The sequence below is a fragment of the Colobus angolensis genome, unplaced genomic scaffold (genome assembly GCF_000951035.1).
Source record: "Colobus angolensis palliatus isolate OR3802 unplaced genomic scaffold, Cang.pa_1.0 Scaffold11, whole genome shotgun sequence".
NCBI classification, from domain to species: domain Eukaryota; kingdom Metazoa; phylum Chordata; class Mammalia; order Primates; family Cercopithecidae; genus Colobus; species Colobus angolensis.
Window position 1 is genome coordinate 5,296,861 of NW_012112030.1, and position 21,426 is coordinate 5,318,286.

General features: G+C 49.3%; 1 protein-coding gene across 2 annotated transcripts in view; it reads right to left on the bottom strand.

Annotated features, from left to right (window-relative positions):
* DDX11 (DEAD/H (Asp-Glu-Ala-Asp/His) box helicase 11) overlaps window positions 1–16,157 on the bottom strand; it is a 29,468-nt gene extending 13,311 nt beyond the window's left edge. The window contains exons 1-9 of one of the 2 annotated variants that reach the window (XM_011953255.1): window positions 15,897–16,157; window positions 11,175–11,322; window positions 6,673–6,921; window positions 6,069–6,155; window positions 5,612–5,769; window positions 2,771–2,816; window positions 1,647–1,754; window positions 1,334–1,421; window positions 733–941 (exon numbers count right to left, since the gene is read on the bottom strand). In XM_011953255.1, coding sequence (XP_011808645.1) covers window positions 733–941; window positions 1,334–1,421; window positions 1,647–1,754; window positions 2,771–2,816; window positions 5,612–5,769; window positions 6,069–6,155; window positions 6,673–6,921; window positions 11,175–11,322; window positions 15,897–15,904 — 1,101 coding nt within the window. In that variant the 5' untranslated portion in view covers window positions 15,905–16,157. The remainder of the gene's footprint in view (window positions 1–732; window positions 942–1,333; window positions 1,422–1,646; window positions 1,755–2,770; window positions 2,817–5,611; window positions 5,770–6,068; window positions 6,156–6,672; window positions 6,922–11,174; window positions 11,323–15,896) is intronic. The other variant, XM_011953247.1, reaches the window with a different exon arrangement.
* Between the last annotated feature and the right edge of the window lie 5,269 nt (window positions 16,158–21,426).

The window sequence follows — 21,426 nt, forward strand, 5'->3', positions numbered from 1 at the left end:
CTGCCAGCGCCCATGCAGCTCAGCAGGTATGCTGGTGAGCATTTAGCTGCTGTGCAAAATGGTTACTTAGTTCCCCGAATCTTTTAAAATCTTAAATTTTTTCTGGATTATACAGCATTTTCCACCAGTGATATCCTGTTTCCAAAGTCACTCAAATTAAAGTAGCAAGAAAATAGTGGAATTGCACCCACCAAATAACCGTGAGATACTATTTTTGATCTGCTACATTAGCAGTTCTTCCTTCTGTTTAAAAATCAAGAGAAGTTGAGGCAGAGAAGACAGTATTCTCACGTGCTGCAGGTAGGTGTATGTTACGCAAGCTTTCCAGTTACAAAAAATGAAAAACAGGAAAACTGAATGGTTCCATTGCTGACATGTGTCATCACATGATAGGCATGAAAGTTGGGAGCATCACTTGGAAAGCCATTTGTAAACAGATTTAAGTACCACACTCAGCTCCTGGCATCCCCTCCCTGTGGTTTCACTAGGAATGCACATGCCTCCTGGCTCCTAAATACTATCCCCGGTAATGCCAATTGGCCCTGCTACCTGGAGCCCCCAAGGGATCCCACGCGCCACCTCCAACTCACGCATCAGGAAAGAATGGGTTAGGTACCGTCAGTCTGAACACGGTAGGTGGCATCCCCCAAAATACAGTGTGATGAAGACTCCCCTCATGTCCTAGACCACAGTGAGAGCAAGCGCGGCTTTCCGGCCCTGCAGGGCCCTCACCTGGGCTGCAGGGATGGCAAGGCGGCTCCCGTAATAGGGACAGGCCCGGGCCTCCTTCCCAAGGGCCAGCAGCTGCTCAATGTCCTTCACCTCTGCCAGGGCCTCATCCCGGAGGAGGCCCATCTGCTCGTGGTTGTAGAAGGGGCAGGCCGCCTGCTTCTCCTGCCTCCTTCTCTTTGGCCTCTCCTCCTCAGCTCCTTTCTTCTTCTCTGAGGGTGGCACAGGCACAAGGAGAGAAAAGAGAGAGGACAGCAACTGTCCATGGGCCCAACAGAGGGTTCTGTAATGCTGAGACCCACTTCCATGGGGTGGGGTCTACAAGACCCTCCCAAGCACTGCCTACAGTCGTCTCACTGGAACACTATTAAGGTTTTACTTTTGTTCTCCAGAAAGAGCCTATAAAATCATCTCCAAACCAGTGACTCCCCAACACTGACCCAGACAGTAGGAACACTGTTTCCCAAGGGAAGGGGCCTCAGGAAGAACTGGGGTCTCCTCTGCCATTCTTTCTATGAAAGATACTTAATGGTCTTCGGTCACTGCCACCCCCGCCTCACTCTCTCCAGACCGCCTGTGGCTACGCCATGGTCCCGATAGCTACCGTGCCTGCTTCTCTGCATGTCCACACAGCGATCGTTGATAAGCTGCACAGAACCTAGGCTTTTCACGTCTTCATTCACACAAAGGTTCTGCAACAAAGGAGAAAGAAAGAGGCAAAGAGATGGTGCCAGCTAAATGACATCTAACCAACACAGGTGGACCTGCCCCGCCTCTCCTTTGCCCTCCAGTGATGGGCCGGCCAGGCCAGGGAGGGGGCTGCTCCTCGCACTGGTCTCCCAGGCCTGGACGACCAGGACAAAGCTGTGGGGAAAGGAGGAGGATGGCCGCTGGTGGAAACACTGGCCACTGTTTACCTGCCGGGAGCCAAGGGAGACCAGCCGAACATCCTTGCCAAAGGGGCTCTTCTTCACCTCATGCACAAACTGGGCTAGCTGGGAGTGTGTCCGACTACAGTAATAAATCTAGCAGAGAGAAAGAAAGATGCTTCAAAGAGGAAACCAAAACATCCCACGGCATTCTGTAACATCAAGGCACGCCAGGGCCTGAGAGGCTGAGGAGGGAGTGGCTCCAAATGCACAAAGCTGAGGCAGGACAGCGATGTCCCACATCAGGCATCTATCGAGGGACCCAGGGGTTCCCAAGTCACCCACAGCTCCAGAAGTTCAAGGGAATGCCCCAAAGGCAGCTCCTTCCACGAGTCAAATCCAGCCTCTAATCAACCACTTTGGAGGGTTGGCCAATCTTAGGACACGGGTGACCATCTCCCGCTGCAAACAGTCCCCACTTGGGGAGGGTGGGTTGTCCATGGGGGTGGGTGGGGAGTGTGTCACACTCATCCCCTAAAGAGAAAAAGGAAGGCTGAGCAGAATACCCTCTCTCTACTCCTCTAAGGCAACAGTGAAGGGAGGAAAAAAGAAAAATACAGAGAAAATACCTACTTCCGACAGAAAACAAAAGCCATAAATCAATGAAACCAAATGAGAGATGTCAGACCACACATAACCCATAGCCCTCCATGCAAATCGGAATATGGACAAGGGGAGAAGCACACCATGAGACCCAAAGGGTAGGACACTCCTGTCTGTCCTACCCACACCACCCAGGGGAAAAGAAAACACCCAGACTTCAGCCCAGAACAGCTGCTCCTCCATGCCCTGGTGTGGCAAGCATGGCCCTGCCCCCAGGAGAGGTCTCCCCAGGCCCCGAACCCAGGAGACGTCTCCCCAGGCCCCGAACCCAGGAGACGTCACCCCAGGCCCCGAACCCAGGAGAGGTCTCCAGGGTCCACTGCAGCTGGCCAAGGGAGCAACTTGGGACCAGGGTTGCATCCGGGAAGCCACAGAGTCCAAGTGCTGGAATCTCCTCTTTTGTGGAGAGGAGGGTGAGAAGCAGCTGAGTGATTCCAGCCTCCTCCCCGGGGGTGCAGGGCCCAGCCCATAGGCCCCAACACAGCACCAGCTGAGGACACTCGTGTTACCTTAGTTACATGTTCTTCTTCCAGGTCATCCTCATCCTCATCCACTCTGTGTGGGAGAGAACAGAAAACAGTCTTCTCTCAGCAAACTCAGGAAAATGCACTGAGCATCTGCTGAGCGCTGGTGATGAGCCCTGGCCATTCCCAGCAATGGGTTCCACCAAGGCAGCAGGTGCTGCTCGCTCAGAAACTCCCCCAGGCAAATGCCAACCCCAGCCTCCCATGGCCACTTAGGTCTGTGGGTGGGGAAATATAAAAAGGAGAAAGGGGCTCAGCACCCCCAACCCAACTCTTGAGTTGGAAGCCTTGGGGGTCATGGCAGGCTGCTCTCCTCTCTGCCCTCCCTCCAGCAAGCTGGACCAGTCTGAGGTCCCGGGGGGGATATCTGCTCTTCATCACCTCGGGCCTTTGGATGTTCTGTGACTGGAATGCTGTCTCCCCTCACCAGCTCCCAGTCAACTCTGAGATAGCAGCAGCAATGTCACCTCCTCCGGGAAGCCTTCTTTGACCTTCCCTGGTAGGTCTGGCGGCTCTGACATAGATTCATGGCCCCTGCTCTTAACACTCATTCAAAATAGCTTTCTCTCAGTCTATCTCCCTACAGACTGTCATGTCCACAAGGGAGGACCCAGGTCAGCCTTGATTCTGCTGAGTCCCTGTGGCCTCACCTAGAGCCTGGCATGAGGCAAGAACCCCATGGCCATCTCCTGGATGAAGCCACAACTGACTGACCAAGTGAACAGAGGACGCTCTCACTTATGACCAGTTACACCTCTTCTTCTGTCAGCGTCTCAGTCTGCCCTTTCCAGCAATGCAGGAAGAGTCCATCAGCACTAGGTGTTGGCAGGGAGGCCAGCCCTGCATCCCATGGCCCGAAGCTGAGCCAGCTTTACTAGTCTACGCTCCTCAGAAACACAAAACCATCTGACAGGCACACATTACCTATGGGAACATCACATAGAAACAAAACATTTTTGTTCACCTCGAAATTCCTTTCTAGCAAAGCAGAACACAATTGCCTTGGGTTATCAGAAGAGTAATTATTACAAGTTTGGCTTCATGGTCACTAAAGGGCAGGCAGCTCTATCTTAAAGGCTTGGATTCAACCTTATGTCGCATGCTGGACAAAGCCAGCAGGAGCTCAGTGAGCGGCTGGGTGTGTGAAGAAATGAACAGCAAAAATTTTCTATTCAGAACTCAGGTCCTCTGAGGCTCACGTTATCTCCTGAAACGCGAGGGCATGGCAAGCCCCGGAAGCTGACCTACAGGATCCATGGCTCTTGCCCAGACCTGAAGGAGCACTTTGTTCCTGTAATATTCGCCACCTCCACCTCCACTCAAGTTCTCTGCCTTGTCCTCACGGGCTCTAAGGAAGAGGAGGGGTAGCAGAAACACGATCTTGGAGGCAGGCAGGAAGGGTTCATGGAGCACAAGCTGTTTATGACCCTCTCTCCAGTGAGGCATAAAGCAGCATGGTGGTCTCTGCCCTGGGCAGGGGCAGAAGTCGAGATCCGCATGGGCAGCCTGGAATTACACTACTGGACTGGAACGAGGCACATCTGCTCATTCATGTTAACTCCATTTTACTGCGCACAGCCCTACGCCAAACGCTGGGTCAGCTCTGGGAACACAAAACTATAAAGACGTGGTTCCTGCCTGAAGCAGCCTGAGCCCAGCCAGGGAGAGGAGGCAACAACAGAAGCACAAGCACGTGAGCACAACAGAGCAGCTGACACCCGAGGCCACCCAGATGACACCTGAGCCAGGCCTTAAAGGAGAGGAAGACATCTGCCAAGGGAGGAGGGCAGGGTGTTTGGCCACAGCACGTTGCATGAGCAAATCCTCAGACAGGACAGAGGACGGCCTGGCACGCTGGAGGAAGGTCAGGGCGGTGGGGAAGCTGGCATCTGGTGGAGGGAGGCTGGAGGTGGCGTCAGAAGGCGCCCTGCAGACAGACCGCGAGGGCCGGGGATGAACCTTCGGGAACATCCATGGAAGATCTCCAGTCTTGCAGTTACCCTCTGACAGATGCGGTGGCCAGGGTGCCATGGGACACACGGGACCCATCACCAGGTGCAGCCCCCCACCCCATCCACATCACCATTTGGTTTTCCTTGTAGGCAAACACGCTGATTTCACATAGGTGCTATTTGTTTTCATGTCTATTAACTGTCCCCTCCACGTCTTCTTCCCTTCTACGCCCACAGCATCTGGACAGCGCCACACCCAGAGCAGACACTCAAGAGATGGTGGTGAGGTTCCAGTGTGAATGGGAACAGGGCTGTCACCAGGGATCCTGTGGGCCCGAAATGGCCTGGGTGGCCTGCTCAGGGCTAAGTCACCCAGCAGCTCATGGCTCATCAAGTGGAAACCTCGAGTCTGGACCAACAGAGGCCTTATGGGAGAAGGAAAGCTCAGGCTAAGGACGCCTTGACGGTTGACACCTCACAGGTTACCCAGCGCAGTCAGCTGCCTCAGAGCCTGAGATCTAGAGCCAGGCCGGCCGAGTTCCAGCCCAGCTCGCCACTGTCGAGGCTTGTGGCCTCAGCCAAGGTGTCTCCCCTTGTGGGGCCGGAGACTCCTTGTGTATAAGGCACAGACCCAAATGTTCCTGCCCTGCCTGAGCTGCCATGAGGACAGCTGAGAGGACACAGGCCAGGCCAGTGACTGTCCTCACTGCCATTGGCACTCATGGATCTTAGGAAGGACTCGGCTTAGAGCAGAGGGCAGAGGCCACCGTGCCTCTCACCAGGTGCTTCATGGCATCTGTGGCATGAGGGAAAGAGCTGTCTTCAAGAGTGTGCCCTGGCCTGGGGCAGGGTAGCGCTGCCGCCTCTGTCTCACCCGCTCGCCGCCTTTTTCTCCTCATCGCTCTCGTATTCGGCAAGGACCAGCTCCTCCTCCCCAGACTCCAGCTGCTCCGGCCGCTCAGCCCCCGGGCCTGTCTCTAGCATCTCTCTGCTGAGGCGGAGGAGATGCTCCGTTTCTTCTTCTTCCTGCCTCTGGACAGGAGTAGTGGAGGTGGGGAGGGAGGAAGAAGTCTCAGCACCAGTACCCACCTCCCGCATGCCAGAGACAAAGCACACCACACCCGTTCACATGGGCCTGGCTGCCTGGCTGGAGAGAGGTCTACTCCCAGGATCCATGCCTCAACCACTCACAGCCCAGCTCCTGTACGGGAGCACATGGCCAGTGAGGATTATGGAGGCGAGACTGAGGCCCTGGCCACGCATCCATGAGCCTCCAAGCAGAGACACCCTGCCTGGACATAAAATCCTGCCCCCCAAGAAATGAGGCTCACCAGGCGCCTGGCTGCATATTTGAACCGCGCCCTGTGCTGCAGCTGCTGGAGGCGTTCTTCTCGCTGCTTCCTCCTGGCCTGCTCCGCCTAAAGGAGGCAGACATGAAGGAAAATCACCAGGAAGCCCCAAACCAGGCCTCTCCTAAGGAGTCTGGGCCGCTCAGCCCGGCGCCTCCTCACCTGGGGCAGCTCTCCTTCCCCAGCCAGCACTCAAGAGCTGCCGCATCCCCTCCCGGGACCTCAACCCCGCAGGTCCCAGCCTCACTGCTCACTGCGGAAGGCTGCACACTCCTCCCAAAGCCACACGCTCTCCATCAGATCCATTTGCAGCCATTGAACCATGTTGCCAATGGCAATGAACAGGTCCTTTCCCAGGTGAGTAATAAATGGGAACCAACAGCTCCTTGTGTGGAGGTCTGCTGACCTCCAGCTCAAAAAAGATAGCAGCAGGGCAGCACCATCGACACAAGGAGCTGATGGAAGAGCTGAGAGGCACGGCAATGGCAGAGGAACACGCACTACCTGAGTCTCGGAATCGCCCCAGAACAATTGCTGAAGCCATGTTTCCTCCACCACTCCCACTTCTGGATACCCATGGTCTCACCTTTAGTCGATCCACCAGGTCCCTCTCTTCTTTCTTCTGCACAAACTGAGTAACCCAGGCCGGCTCTCCAGCAGGCCTCGGGGTGGCTGCAGCCCCTTCGCAGGAAGACGACAGACACAGGGATTCGTCTTTCTCATCATGTAAGGGGCCAGTTCCCGTTTCAAGGAGTCGTGCCTCTTCTTCACGCTTCTTCTGTTCAAAGTCACGGAGCCAGGAGAGGGCTCCACAAATAAGACTTAAGGACTTTCCCTGCAGAAAGAAAAATGATCTTCAGAAACAGGAAAACAACAAAGCTTCCCACATGACCTTTCCCCATTTTAATAAAAACTTGAAAGAAGGTCTGGCTGTACATATGAAAGGTGCTGTAAGAGCCGCCTAGGAAAGGAAAGGAACGGAAGGAAATTAGCATTAGAATAGCCAGGAAAAACAGAAAAGAAGGAAGAAATGAAAACTGGGCCCAAGCAGCAGGAAAGAGCTTCTTTAATTATCCAGCTCACTGTTCTGAAAACAAATTTAAAGCAGTTTATCAGATTATATGTAAATATCGCACATAATTAGAAGGTGAGACATTAGACAAAAAGCCCCCCAAAAGAATTAAGGCCCCCAAATGCTAAGCAAGAAATCCCATGCACTTGCCAACGCGGAGCCTAGCAGCCACTCAGCCTTCATGCAGCTCCTGTGCGGATACAGGATGATTAGTCACGAGGGCCAGGATTTACATGTTTTTTTATTATTTTATTTTTTAAAGCAAACTAATCACTCTAGAGGACACCACTCTCTCTGTCTGTTTTTGAGAGGAGGTCTTGCTATGTTGCCCAGGCTGGTATGGAACTCCTGGGCTCACACAATTCTCTGGCCTCAGCCTCCCAAGTGGCTGGGACTACAGGTGTGCGCCTCCGCACACAGACTGGAAAACACTACTCTGAGTTAAGACCAGAATTTTCCGTGAGCCTGATTGAACTGTATTCCTCCAAATTCCTATGTTGAAGTCCTAACCCCCAGTATCTCAGAATGTGGCCTTATCTGGAAATAGGACCATCGCAAATGTAATCAGTTAAGATGAGACTACTAGGACGGGCCCCAGCCTGAAGGGTGAATATCCTTATTAGAAAGGGGACACGTGGATGCAGACATGCACAGAAGGCAGGCGATGTGACGACACCCAAGAAGACGCCACCTATAAGCCAAGGAAAGGGGCCTGAAGAGATCTTTCCCTCGTGACCCTCAGAAGGGACCAGGCATGCGGACACCTTGATCTCAGTCTCCAGCCTCCAGCACCGTGGGACGTCAGTTCCTGTTGTTTAAGCCCAAATGTGTGAAGCTTTCCTCTGGCAGCTCCAGGGAACCAATACAGTTCTTCCGGAGAGGACCCTTCAGGGAGCACCACAAGGAGGTGGCCCTGGTGTCCACAGGGGGATTCAGCTCAGGGGAGTCTCTGGAGGAGCCCACGCCTTCTGCTCCAGGCAGTCAGCTCTTCCAGCCTGCTGAACCCAGAGGGGATCTCAGAGTATCCGGGGTGGGGTGAAATACCTGGTTTGACCAGGGTTGGGGCAGCAGCGCAGCACAGGAGTCAGAGCCTCAAACTCCACAGCCAGGCACCAGGGTTCCAGCTGCCTCCCCAACCTGCAGCTCTGTGGCTCAGGCTGGCCTCACTACCCTTGTTTCCATGAGTGCAGAAATGGGAATGGCAACAGTAGCACCCTCCTCATAGAAATGGTGCAAGCAGGACATTAACACACATAAAAGGCCAAATCCTCTCGATTAGAGGATCACCTGCCAAATAACAAGTGAGCAGTTGGAGTTAGCTAACTCTTTGCTATCATTAAGTAATAATAATACAATTATTAATAGCATTATTCTGGGATATGGGATCTATTAGTTTTCATCAGAATCTTGAAAGGCCCTGGGATAGGATAGAATGACACTGCTGACAATTGGATGGATCCCATATTTTTACAAAAGCCCCATATGTACCATTTCCCTCAGCTTTTGATAGAAAGTAAACGGCAGAGAGTTCCAGGCAGCACTTCCCAGCAGCACTTGGTGGGCGTTTCTTCTGTGCTGCCTGTGACATTGGAAGCAGTCAGCTTCAGCTGTCACTGGGCTGGGAGACACAATGGTTAAAAAGCCAGTGCCCTCCATTTGAAAGTGAGCTGAGGAAGTTCCTGAGGGCATGGTCAAAGTTATCTTTCAAAAACAACCGTGGGTACACTCCGGCACAACAAAAGAATAACTGAGGCCCATGGTTTTCTACATCCAGTAATGAGACCACCAAACTTTGAGATTGGAAAATGTTAAAAGGATGCATAACCAAAGGCTCACCTTCCTGGGGTATCATCCCAGATAACACAGTTAAATGATTTATGCCAAGATAAGCAAATTCACTCACTCTGAACACCTGCTGGTTGTAGCAAGCATGGGGCTCAGAGCTGAAGACACAAAGGTGCAAAGCCCCCAGTAAGAGGTCATGGGCCCACATGTAAATACAATTCGAGGGCATCATAGATCCCTCGATCGCAAAGCATGCGCTCCAGGTTCGAGGACTCCCAGAACTGCAGTGTTACACAAGGCACAGCACACACCAAGGTGTAATGGTGACTCAACTTCATAGACCGATACACGGCTTAAAAGGTGACTATCAAGGATAAACAGCATCTCAGGCAGCTAAGGTGGGGGCACCTGTGCATCCAAGGCGGGGAAGGGCATGGTAGGTGTTTGGACGAACGGAGGCAAGATGGTGCACTTCCGGGTTCTTCATCACCAACTTTTCCCACGCGCGCGAAAATGCAGCCAGCGCCCAGGGAAGGTGCAGACCAACCGGGCATGCACCAGGTGACGTCAATCCGAAGAGACCAAGATTTACCTGGTCGCACCTGCGGAACGCCCCCCGACACGCCCGTGCCCCTCCCACTCCTAGAAAAGCCGCTCCCGGCCAGCGTCCCGCGCGGACTTCCCAGCCCCCCACTCCTGTCGGGACTGCATTAGGAACTCCACCCGAGAGCTCCACCGGGGGACTCTGTCGGTCTCCTTTGCTGGAGGCCGACAGACCTCTCCCTACCCACCTTCTTCCCTGAAGCTAGGGGACCAAAAATAAATTTGCAGTTTTGCTCCTACCCTTGCCTACTCGCGGGTTCTTTTGTGCCCGCTCTGGTGGTCTTAGAAAAACAAATCAGTATACCCACCAAAATGCATGTTAAAAAAAATGTTTTCAAAGAACAAAAACAAAACAAAAGAAGCTGTGTATGGTGGTGTGCACCCGTAATCTTGGATCTTGCCAGCCACTAGCTACTTGAGAGGCTGAGAGGCCAGGATCGCTTGAGTTCGAGACCAGCCTGGGCCACAACAGTGAGACTCCCCATCTTAACAAACATATGTTGAAATCCCAGTGGCGCCATGGGACTTCACTACAGATCCGGCCTTTAAGGGTAAAGGAGGTCATAAGGGAGCAGCAGTAAGGGAAGAGCCCTTGTCCACATAAAAGAGAAAGACACCAAAGATCTGTTTTTCTCCTCCTCTTTTGTGCTTGTTCCACGGCAAGAAGGCAGCCATCTGCAAGCCAGGAAGAGAGCCCCTCCCCAGAACCAGAACCCTGCCAGAACCTTGATCTTCAACTTTCCAGCCTCCAGAATGGTGAAAAATAAGTTCCTGTTAAGTCACCCAGTCTATGGTATTTTACTATGGCAGTCCTGGCCAACTAAGACAGGAATTTTCTGTATGGAAAATTGTACTGAGAGGCCACTGGATGATGTGGGAGGAACTGGCATAGGTATATTAAACACTGAACTAACTTTAAAAAGGCACTTATTAACTCTGAAAAAACAGAGTATTAAGACATATTGTTCAAGACAAAATTATGCTCAAAATGTAATCATAACACACTGGTTCACTCAGCAGAGACTAAAACTTAGAATTATATTTGAAGGATGGGGAAAGAGAGGGAAAAGAGTTTGTAAGAAAGCCGTATCATCTACCATAATAGGAAGGCACCAATGACTTCAGCCTAATTTTTCTCGGACCATGGAACTACGTTTAAGACTTTAGGCCAGGCACGGTGGCTCATGCCTGTAATCCCAGCACTTTGGGAGGCCGAGGCGGGCGGATCACAAGGTCAGGAGATAGAGATCATCCTGGCTAACACAGTGAAACCCCGTCTCTATTAAAAACACAAAAAAAAAATTAGCCGGGCTTGGTGGCGGGCGCCTGTAGTCCCAGCTACTCGGGGGGCTGAGGCAGGAGAATGGTGTGAACCCGGGAGGCGGAGCTTGCAGTGAGCTGAGATCGCGCCACTGCTCTCCAGCCCGGGCGACAGAGTGAGACTCCATCTCACAAAAAAAAAAAAAAAAAAAGACTTTAATAGAGGAAGTGACTATTACCCAGAAAGATAAACTGAGACTACTCTGCCCAACTTCAAACTATGAAAATCTCCAGACAGGCAAACAGGAAAAGCTGGCACGGCTGCTGTTATGTTTTCTTTATCAGTATCTCTCACTATTCATACTCACAGTGCCAGTTGGACTCTCAAATATCCCAATCTTGCCAGCCTCCAAAACCCGGTAAAGCTCTGCCATGAAGTCTTCCTGGATGGAATAGGGCGTGAAGGGAAAAGGAAAATGGATGGTACCAACTTTCTGTGTTTCATTAGCCATGGACCTAGGAAAAATAAATACAACATGTTAGCTCTCTCATGGTCCAGGAAGAAGTGGCTTGAAATCTGCAGCAGTATCTAAGAGCAGTTTCCACACTTGTTACCACATTTCTCCTTGGGTTGTACATTTTTCTGGGAAGCAGAGACCATGTTCTTTCCATCCTTCACAGGTCCACATGAGGCCATACCAGAATCACACAATCCACCTAGCGACATGTAATGAACGACTCTAGCAGAATGCAGACCAGGAAAGCCCCTAAACCGAATCTCCCCTGCCATTTCACCGTGGCTCCAACACCTTTCCAATGCCTCTACAAAAGGCTTAGAGCTCTCTTCTCAAAGACGAGCACCCCTAGGATCTAGGGTGTTGCTTATAACTACTTTCTTCTCCCACTTCTCTGCAGTGCACATTCACAAGCCCAAGTTACTTCACTTTATCCCACTGTGAAGTCCTGGAAAATCATGACTCACAGGCAGAGGACCATGAGCACAGCTTGTTTGGATGGCGCACGTTAACATACACGTCCTTATCTTACAAGTATCTTTAGTTTGCTTCTTAGTTCATCCTAGCCTCTATTTCCAGCACCAGCCAGAGCCGCCTCCTACTAATTTTTCTGGCCTCAAGACGTATGAACTTTCTGTCTGGCTCCAGACAGAAGAGCTCTCTTCACAGTCACGGAGCTCTGGCTGGAACAGCTTCCCAGTAATGAGACCAGGCATTTCTCTTTCCTTGCTAGGCTAAGGTCTAAGAAAAACTCTGTTCCACCATGACGTCATCTTTTTTTTCTCCTCTTCTGAATCTAATTATCTCTGAGATAGTGTTTACCTCTCCTTTCTTCCTTGAATCACCATCTGGAGGCCTGACTCTTCCATCCTGGTTCCCACACCTCTCTCTTTAGAATTCACTTCTCCAAGCTATTTGCCAGGTCTGTCTCTTCTAAGCACAAATGTTAGTAAGTCCCAAACCTATTTTATGAATATTAATAGATCGAGAGTCCATCTTTATAACTTTGGCCTTAATAAGAGTAGTGATAGTGTCACTACGTTTACGAGGGGAAAGGTAGTTGCCACGATGCTCTTCGGTTTAGGGGCAATTAACATCACTACAGATTGGTGGCAGTTTATGGCTTTGCACAAGAAGAGAGAACTCACAGAACTAGCACTATTTAACACTCTGTCTTTACAGAGGTGTATCTGGCTGTTTTGTCAGACATTCTGGGGACAAGAAAAAATGAAAAAAGAAAAACATGACTACAGAGGTAGAGGAATAATTACAAGAAGGGTAATTAAAAAACACTATGACAATTCAATCCCGAGAGGGGGTACGGCCTAAAAAAGCTTTAACACATGAAGGAAGGGGCAGAATGGTACCTAACACATTTTGAGTAACTACTATGTGTTAAACACTCTACAAGGTCTTTTGCTTTTCTTATCTCATTTAGTCTGTACAACACTATAAGGATACAGCTATCGGACACTGATTCTTATAGAAATTAACTGCGCAAAGTCACAGCTAAAAAGTGGAAAACCAGGGATTCAAATCCAGGTCCAAATGACTGTGCTTTAGTGAAGCTCATCCGGTTGCAAGAGATATCCAGCATAAGTAAAGGGAGGTTCACTGAAGGGACGTTCACAAACTGAGAGTAAGAATTGAAACTATCTGGGAAAGCCAAAAACAGAAGCAGACTAAAGCGGTAAGGTAGCTCAGACTTCAAGACAGCTCCAGGAACGTCACCAGCAACACACACCCACGGGGTTCACTTTCCTGCTCAGCCAGGTGCCGGACACGCCACAGTCTCACTCCCTCGGCGCACTTGGTTTCTGCTTACCCCACACTTGAGCTTGCACGTGGCCTCGTCAGCCCTTGGACCTTTCAGCTTCAGCTCCCACTGCCAAATAAAAAGTCTTGGTGTCTCCCTGTTCTGAATCCCAAGAGAAAAAGCTGACCAGCAGCTCCTCTCCAGACAGAACACTGGTCAGCCTGATACCGGTCAGGCTCCCAGCCTCATCTACTCAGCTCGGGTCTTGCACTTGCTGCTCCCCTTGGCCTGGAGAAGGAGGAGTCCTCAACATCCAGGCCTTGGCTCAGGCTCACCTCCTCAGAGAAGGCTCTCTGGCTGCCTGGCCACTGGACAGTGGTCAAACACCACCCCCACTCCTCAATCCCTAGCTTGCTCTAAGTCACTTTTTAAAAATCACATTACTCTATTTAACTTATTCATAGCTCTTAGCACCATCTGAACCTATTTCTTCTTCCTCACTGGAATATAAGTTCCGTAAATAGAGGAACCTTGTCTGTCTTGTTCTTCTCGGGCTCCAGGACTCAGAATAAGGTGCTTCAACACCTCACAGGCATCAACAAAAATGTGATGAACGAATGAGTGGCCAGCCAGACACGCGGGCTGTATAAGTAAAGGTTTCTGTTCCAAGGCTGGGTAACGGAGGTCCTGTGACTTCAATACCTATCTAGTTAAATGGCCAGTTCTTTAATGGTTTTCAACCGTTTTCACATAACCCCACAACAACCCTGTAGTGGTCAGTATTTTTTTTTTTTTTTTGAGATGGAGTCTCGCTCTGTCGCCCAGGTTGGAGTGCAGTGGCCGGATCTCAGCTCACTGCAAGCTCCGCATTCTCCTGCCTCAGCCTCCCGAGTAGCTGGGTCTACAGGCGCCCGCCACCTCGCCCGGCTAGTTTTTTGTATTTTTTAGTAGAGATGGGGTATCACCGGGTTGGCCAGGATGGTCTCGATCTCCTGACCTCGTGATCCGCCCTTCTCGGCCTCCCAAAGTGCTGGGATTACAGGCTTGAGCCACCGCGCCCGGCATGGTCAGTATTTTTTGTAAGTTCTATTTTATAAAGAAAGAAACTGAGACGCAGTAAACTTAAGTGACTTGTCCAAGGTCACTCAGCAAGTGCTTAGACTCAGGATTTGAACCACATCTGCCAGACGGCCACGGCACCTGAAGCTTTGTATCTCCTCACTTTTCCTCCCACCAGGGTAAGTGGGATAAGACAGACAGACTTGGTTACCAAACTCTTAGAATGACAATACTAAACAATACAGAAGAAACATTAAGTATTATTTCATTTCCCCGTCAGTGGTAATTATGGATCTCATTATTCCAGAAGCAGCACAGGCTAAATCATAGAGGTTTAGATAAATCTGAGTAAAACGGATTCACTAAGCCAGATTAAAAACATTTGCAGTAACTTGTTCAGCCCTGTTCAGGTTGGCTGTGTGGACATCAGACAACCATCACCTCCCAGTGCCAAGGCACACACCAGGACAGCAAATCTCATGCTCATTAAACGAGGTAAGAGTTGTGAAAGCACTTCAGGAACATATTGGTTCTTTTATTTTTTTTTTTTTCAGATGGAGTCTCGCTCTGTCACCCAGGCTGGAGTGCAGTGGCGCGACCTCGGCTCACTGCAAGCTCCGCCTCCCAGGTTCACGCCATTCTCCTGCCTCAGCCTCCCGAGTAGCTGGGACTACTGGCACCCGCTACCACTCCAGCTAATTTTTTTGTATTTTTAGTAGGGACGGGGTTTCACCGGGTTAGCCAGGATGGTCTCGATCTCCTGACCTCATGATCCACCCACCTCAGCCTCCCAAAGTGCTGGGATTACAGGCGTGAGCCACCGCGCTCGGCCCATGTTATTTCTTAAAGGGTTCATTTTCTTCGGTCCCCAATTATCACCATTACTGAGTACAGACTATTGCTATGGGCTCAATTGTGTCCTCCCCACATTGATCTTGGACGTCCCAAGCCTCTGGGGCTGTGAGAAAACACATTTCTGTGTCGAAGCCACCCAGTTTATGGTCTTTTGTTATGGCAGCCGGGGCTGACCAAGACAACTATGTGGCAGGTACTACCTACCATATGGCCCTAAAATGTTTTAACTTCACATACCTGGAAAGCACCACAGCCCAAGAGAAAAGCTTTTCCGCACTGCTGTTAAGCCAGGGCCACACACTGCAGTGCTGTGGTGCTCCACCAGCTGGAGGATGGCCTGGCCCATAAAACTCACATTCCCACCTTGCTCTGGCCCTGTCTCCCCTCCCACCTGCATCCTGAGCTTGCATCCTGTGTGAAACCAACCAGCTGCTTATGAGCATTTAAGTCCACGTTTATGACACTTTCGTCAACAATCTGGTCAACTGCACTCATCCCTGGCCTCTGTACTGCACCCTCCTCCGCCTCGATTCCGGCCCTAAGGGAAGCTAGAGCCATGGAGCCCTTCACTTTATTGGCTCTGGGCTCAGATTGCCAAGTTTAGGATCCCAGCTGTATCCTTGCTAAAGTTAGTATCTCTGGGACTCAGTTTCTGCATCTGTAAGCGACAGGTGGATCACAGTGCTCACTCACTGCTGCAGTGTCTTATCTACGTAAGATAATCCATGAAAGCTCAACATAGCTGGGCCAAAAGTAAGAACCAAACGCTTGGCTGCTGTTAATACCGACTCCTGCGCACCGCCCAGTTCCACCGCAGGCACAACCTTCGTAGGTCTGCCCCGTCCCCGCACAGGGGCCCCGCCCCCACTTCCGGAATGATTTCCCGCTCCGAACTGGCCACCCACCTTTGCATACAGGGGTCCCGCGCCGGAACAGACGCCTAGTTTGCGATTTCACCAGAGTCGCCCTCCCTTGTCCCGCTGCTCCTCGTCCTCAGCTCTGTCGCCACGCAGCACTGCGCTCACCTTCTTCGCCGGCAGAATTGCTGCGCTGAAAGCCAGGCCCAGGGAGTCGGGGCAAACGCCGCTGCATTTGAAATTGGCGGCTCCCCTCAATGAAAGGCTGCCGGAACAACCCCCGCCGCTGCGCATGCGCACTCCAGGACGCGCGCGAACACGCAGCCGCAGTAATCTGGCGGGGGCGTGCTTTGCGCTCTCGGGAACCTGGATCTCAACTTCCGGGCTCGGTGCCTCCTCCCGCTGCTTTCCGCCAGCTGCCGGGTGTGTGATTAATCCCCGCCGATTAGCGCCAGGTGTACGAAGCGCTGGACAGTTGCCTGACCAGATGAAACATCAGCCGATGTTCCAGCGCCCAGGGACGGGCGCTGTCCCCGAAACGGGAAACCTGTCTTCTGGTCCCGGCTCTAGTCGGCCTCTGGAGATCCGCAGCTCGGTTATTTTACCTCTGAAACGGACGACACCTGCACTGCGCATCCCAGCGGCTCCTCCACGCGGAGAGACAGTGTCAGTGAAAGGCCGTCTAGATGACGAGTTGATGAAATCGTTTCTGCCCCCTGCGGGGCACGACCTTGCAGAGAGCCCGGAAGACCCAGCCCTGTCTGGAGCTTACCTGCTAATTAGGAGGACAACGCATCACCTCACCTCCCTGGACTTTGCTTCTCCTTTATTCAGTGAGGGATTGGACTAGCTGGTCCTTAAGAACTTTTCAAAAAGTCTGGTTCTGGCAGATGATCAATGGGAGCATCTTATGCTACGAGCTTTCCTGGAGTGACAGGTAATTGGTGCGCCTTCCCAGCAGGGTCAGGGGGAGTTGCTGGGACTTGAAGGAAAGGCCTCTGGGGAGAGGAGCCAGTGTTAAGCTGTCGAAAAGCTTGGAGGTGGGAATTTACAAAAGGTGATTCCAGGGTCAGTTTTTTTTGTCACCTGCTTCCTTATTGGGCAGTTTGGAGAGCGCGAGGAAGTAATACCCTTCAGGGTCTTGGGATGTGGCCAGCAGGATCCTTAGAGGGTCTTTGAAGTCTTAGTTTTAAGTTTAGAATTCATGGGCAGAGTACTTAAATACACTTTTCTCCAAAGAAGATGTACAGGTGGCTCATAGGCCCATAAAAATGTTGCATTCTACCCTATAACGTCTGTGTTTGTTTTTGCATAAAAACAGAGTTTTAAAATAACTGTTGTCTGGTAAATTGACATCTCTAGAATAGAAGGTACACTAGGTTTTTTACCCTATTGCTTCAAACACCATCCCACACAGCCACACTCCTAGGATATGAATCGTCCAGTTTAAGAAGCACCATTGGAGAATAGAAAGTGATAGGACGTGAAGGTCGCTCGGGGTCTGGTTGTGGAAGGCTTTAAACAAGCTAATAAATTTAGACTTCACACTTTAGACAAGTTGCAAGTCACTGAAACATTTTTAAACAGAGGAGTGGATTTGCAAATGCAATGTCTTGGAAATATTAAGCTGGAAGCAGTGTGAAGGATGGTTTGGTGGGGAGACCAGAAGCAAGCAGCCAAGTTGGGTTGCGCAGTACCTCAAGAGTGGCAGTAGACATGGAGAGGACAAAGGCCGTTCCCACCAGGCTGTAAATCTGGATTGTGTCCCTCCATCCTCCCTGGAGGCTTATATTTAGAGAGCTGTACTCCTAACATGAGGCCCTGGGTTTTGTCTCAAAGGTAAAGGCAAAAGTTCCTTATGTGGACTACCTCGGCATTTATTATTAAACAGCCTTAGATGATGCCATTGATTGAATGAACTCAGAGACCTTCATAAACTCCTCTCAAAACTCAGGGCTAAGAAGAAAAGTTCTTGTACTAATGTAGAAATATTTTCTATAACCGGACAGTGAGAGCTATAGAAACCCATTACGCATTCTTCTTTGCCTTCACTGCTAGTGATCTCACAGCTAAATATTGTACATTGTGTTAGTTTTCTTCGGCCAGCATTTTTTAATGTTTTTGTTGTTGTTGTTGTTGTTGTTGTTGTTGCTGCTGTTCTCATTCCTTCTCGCTAATTTTAAGTACATGTTCTAATAAAGTCTGACTGCCTGGATCCAGATTCCCCACTCCACCATTTAACTAGCTGGATGACCTTGGCATATGACTTAAGCCTTCTGAGTCTCTGCTTTTCTCACGAATGAAATAAAGATAATAATAGAACTTATGTTCTAGAATTCTTAGGAGATAAATGAGATAGTTCTGGTAACATAAAAGGCTTAACATCTAACATGTCATTGTGGAAGCTTAACAAATGGTAGCTATTACCGATATGAATTGGGTTTGGTTTCAGCATTCCTCTGCTTTTATTATAAATTTCCTTAGATCCTCTTCTAGAAAGAGAGCGTCTAGAACGTGCAAGTTTGTTTTCAACAAGCAATTCTCTCGGGAGCTGAGAGTGAGAACTCAGTCACTCCTGCCATAATGGCAGCAAGCCTTTCATGAGGGATGTACCCCCATGGTCCACACATCGCCCACCAGACGCCACCTCCAACACTGGAAATCAGATTTCAACATGAGACTTAGTGGAGCCAAACAAACCGTATCCAAACTGTAACACCTAGTAGTGGGAAAGACTCATGAAATGTGCCTGTGCTGTAAGAGAAAACATCATTAGAGACCATATTGTTCTGTCCCCAAGGCCCTACATGCCTCACTCTGGAACAGTGCAAGACGTACCCTAATAATATTTGCTTCTCTGAACCCTAGTTTCTTGGATTATTATGTCTATCTTGATATATTACTTTAGCTCATTAAGCCACACCATAGTGGGGTGGGACATATTATTTCTTCACATAATAGCTTGATGTACTTGGTCAAACTAAATTTTCAGTAGTGTTTAAAATGGGGGAGTAGAACTCAGGAAGGTGGTAAAATCTGGATATATGGATTTGATCACCCCTGGGAAACAACAAAAACATCTAAACTAAAGCTATGGAGGTAGTAAGATTGCTGAAAGGAAGTTTCCAAAAGGAAAGAGGTATCCACATATAAAAGAATGAAGTAGGATCCTTGTCTTATACAATATATCCAAATTAACTTAAAATGGATTTTCTAAAGTTAAAATGAAGTTAAACATTAAAGTTAAAAGCAAGCTGTAAAACTATAAAACTGGTGGGATAAAACAGAGGGGAAAAACTTTATGACGTTGCATTTGGCAATGATTCCTTGATTATGACACCAAAAGCACAGGCAGCAAAAATAAAAATATTGATGATGAGTTGAGGGATTTGTAAAATAACATACAAGTAGGTGAACTGGACAACAACAAAAGCTAGAACTTCTGTGCATTGAAGGACAAGATCAACAGAGCGAAAAGGCAACCTACAGAATGGGAGCAAGTATTTGTAAATCATCTATCTGGCAAGGGGTTAATAACCAGAATATATAAAGAACTTCTGTATCTCAGCAACATGAAAACAATCTGATTAAAAAATGGGCAAAATACTTAAATAGATATTTCTCCAAAAATGATGTGCAAATGGCCCACAGGCACGTGAAAAGATACTCGACATCCCAGTCATTGGGAAAATGCAACTCAAAGCCACAACGAGGTACCACTGCAACCCATTAGGATAGCTGCTATTACACATACACACACACACACACACACACACACACGCACACAGACACACAGAGCCAGGCACAGTGGCTTATACTTGCAATTCCAGCACTTTGGGAAGCTGAAGCGAGAGGATCACTTGAGGGCAGGTGTTCAAGACCATCCTGGGTAACATAGTGAGACCAGACCTCTACAAAAAATTTTTAAAAATATTATGGGGGAATGGTGACACGCACCTGTAGTCCCAGCTACCCAGGAGGCTGAGGTAGAAGGATTGTGTGAGCCCAGGAGTTCAAGGCTGTAGTGAGTCATAACTGCACCGTTGCACTACAGTCTGAGTGACACAGCAAGACCCAGTCTCAAAAAAAAAAAAATCAAAAAGAAAGAAGGAAAGAACCTCAAAAACCCCAAAAGGAACAAAACAAAAAATAAATGATGGCAAGGATATAGAGAAATTAGAACTTTTGTACATGGCCGGTGGGAATGTAAAATGGTATAGCCACGATGGAAAAAAATTAAAAATAGAATTGCCATATGATCCAGCAATTTCACATCTGGGTATATAACCAACAGAAGTAAAAGCAGTGTCTTGAAGAGACTTTTGTACACTCGTGTTTATAACAGCATTATTCGCAACAGCCAAAAGGTAGAAGCAACCCACGTGTCTACTGATAGATGGATGGATAAAGTGTGGTGTATACATACAACAGAATATGACTCAGTCTCAGAAGGAAGTTCAAACAGACCAGCAGGGTGTGTGTGGGGTGTGTGTGTGTGTGTGTGTCTGTGTCTACCCAGAGATAAAAAGAGGTTTGAGGAATTAGCTCTTGCAGTTGTGGAGGATTGGTGAATGAAAATCTGATTGTATTGGCGGGCAGGCTGGAGACCTAGGGAAGAGTTACAGTTCAAGTCCAAAGGCAGTCTGCTGGCACAACTCCTTGTTCAGGAGAGGTCAGTCTTTGCTCCAGTAAGGTCTTCACCTAATTGGATGAGGTCCACCCACATTACAGAGGCTAATCTAGTTTACTTAGAGTTCATTGATTTAAATGTTAATCTCATCAAAAAAAAACACCTTCACAGAAACACCCAGAATACTGTTGGCCAAATGTATGGGTATGATGGCTCAGCCAAGTTGACACATAAAATTAACCATCACATTATACTCAATGAAAAAGCCAGTCAAAAGACAAATACTGTATGATTCCACTGACATGAGATTGCTAGAGTAGTCAAATTCACAGAGACAGAAAGTAGAAGAGTGATTGTCAGGAGCTGGAAGAGGGGCAAATAAGGAGTTGTGTTATGGGTATAAGAACTTCAGTTTTGTAAGAGGAAAAGTTCTCGAGATTGGTTACACAACAATGTGAATGTGCTTAACATGAATGAAGTGTACATTTGAACAGGGTTAAGATGGTACATTTTATTGTGTATATTTTATTACAAGTTTTTGAAAAACAAATGAGGAACAGGGAATGACCTTTAAGAAATGTCCACATTTGGGCCAGGCACGGTGGCTCATGCCTGTAATCCCAGCACTTTGGGAGGCCGAGGCAGGTGGATCACCTAAGATCAGGAGTTTGAGACCAGCCTGACCAACATGGAGAAACCCCGTCTCTACTAAAAATACAAAAAAATTAGCAGGGTGTGGTGGCAGATGCCTGTAACCCCAGCTACTCAGGAGGCTGAGGCAGGAGAATGGCGTGAACCCGGAAGGCGGAGCTTGCAGTGAGCTGAGATCCGGCCACTGCACTCCAGCCCGGGCAACAGAGCGAGACTCCACCTCAAAAAAAAAAAAAAAAAGTTGCACGAAGCCAGGGACATCAGCTTAATTCAGTGCAGCATCCCCAGGGCTTAGAG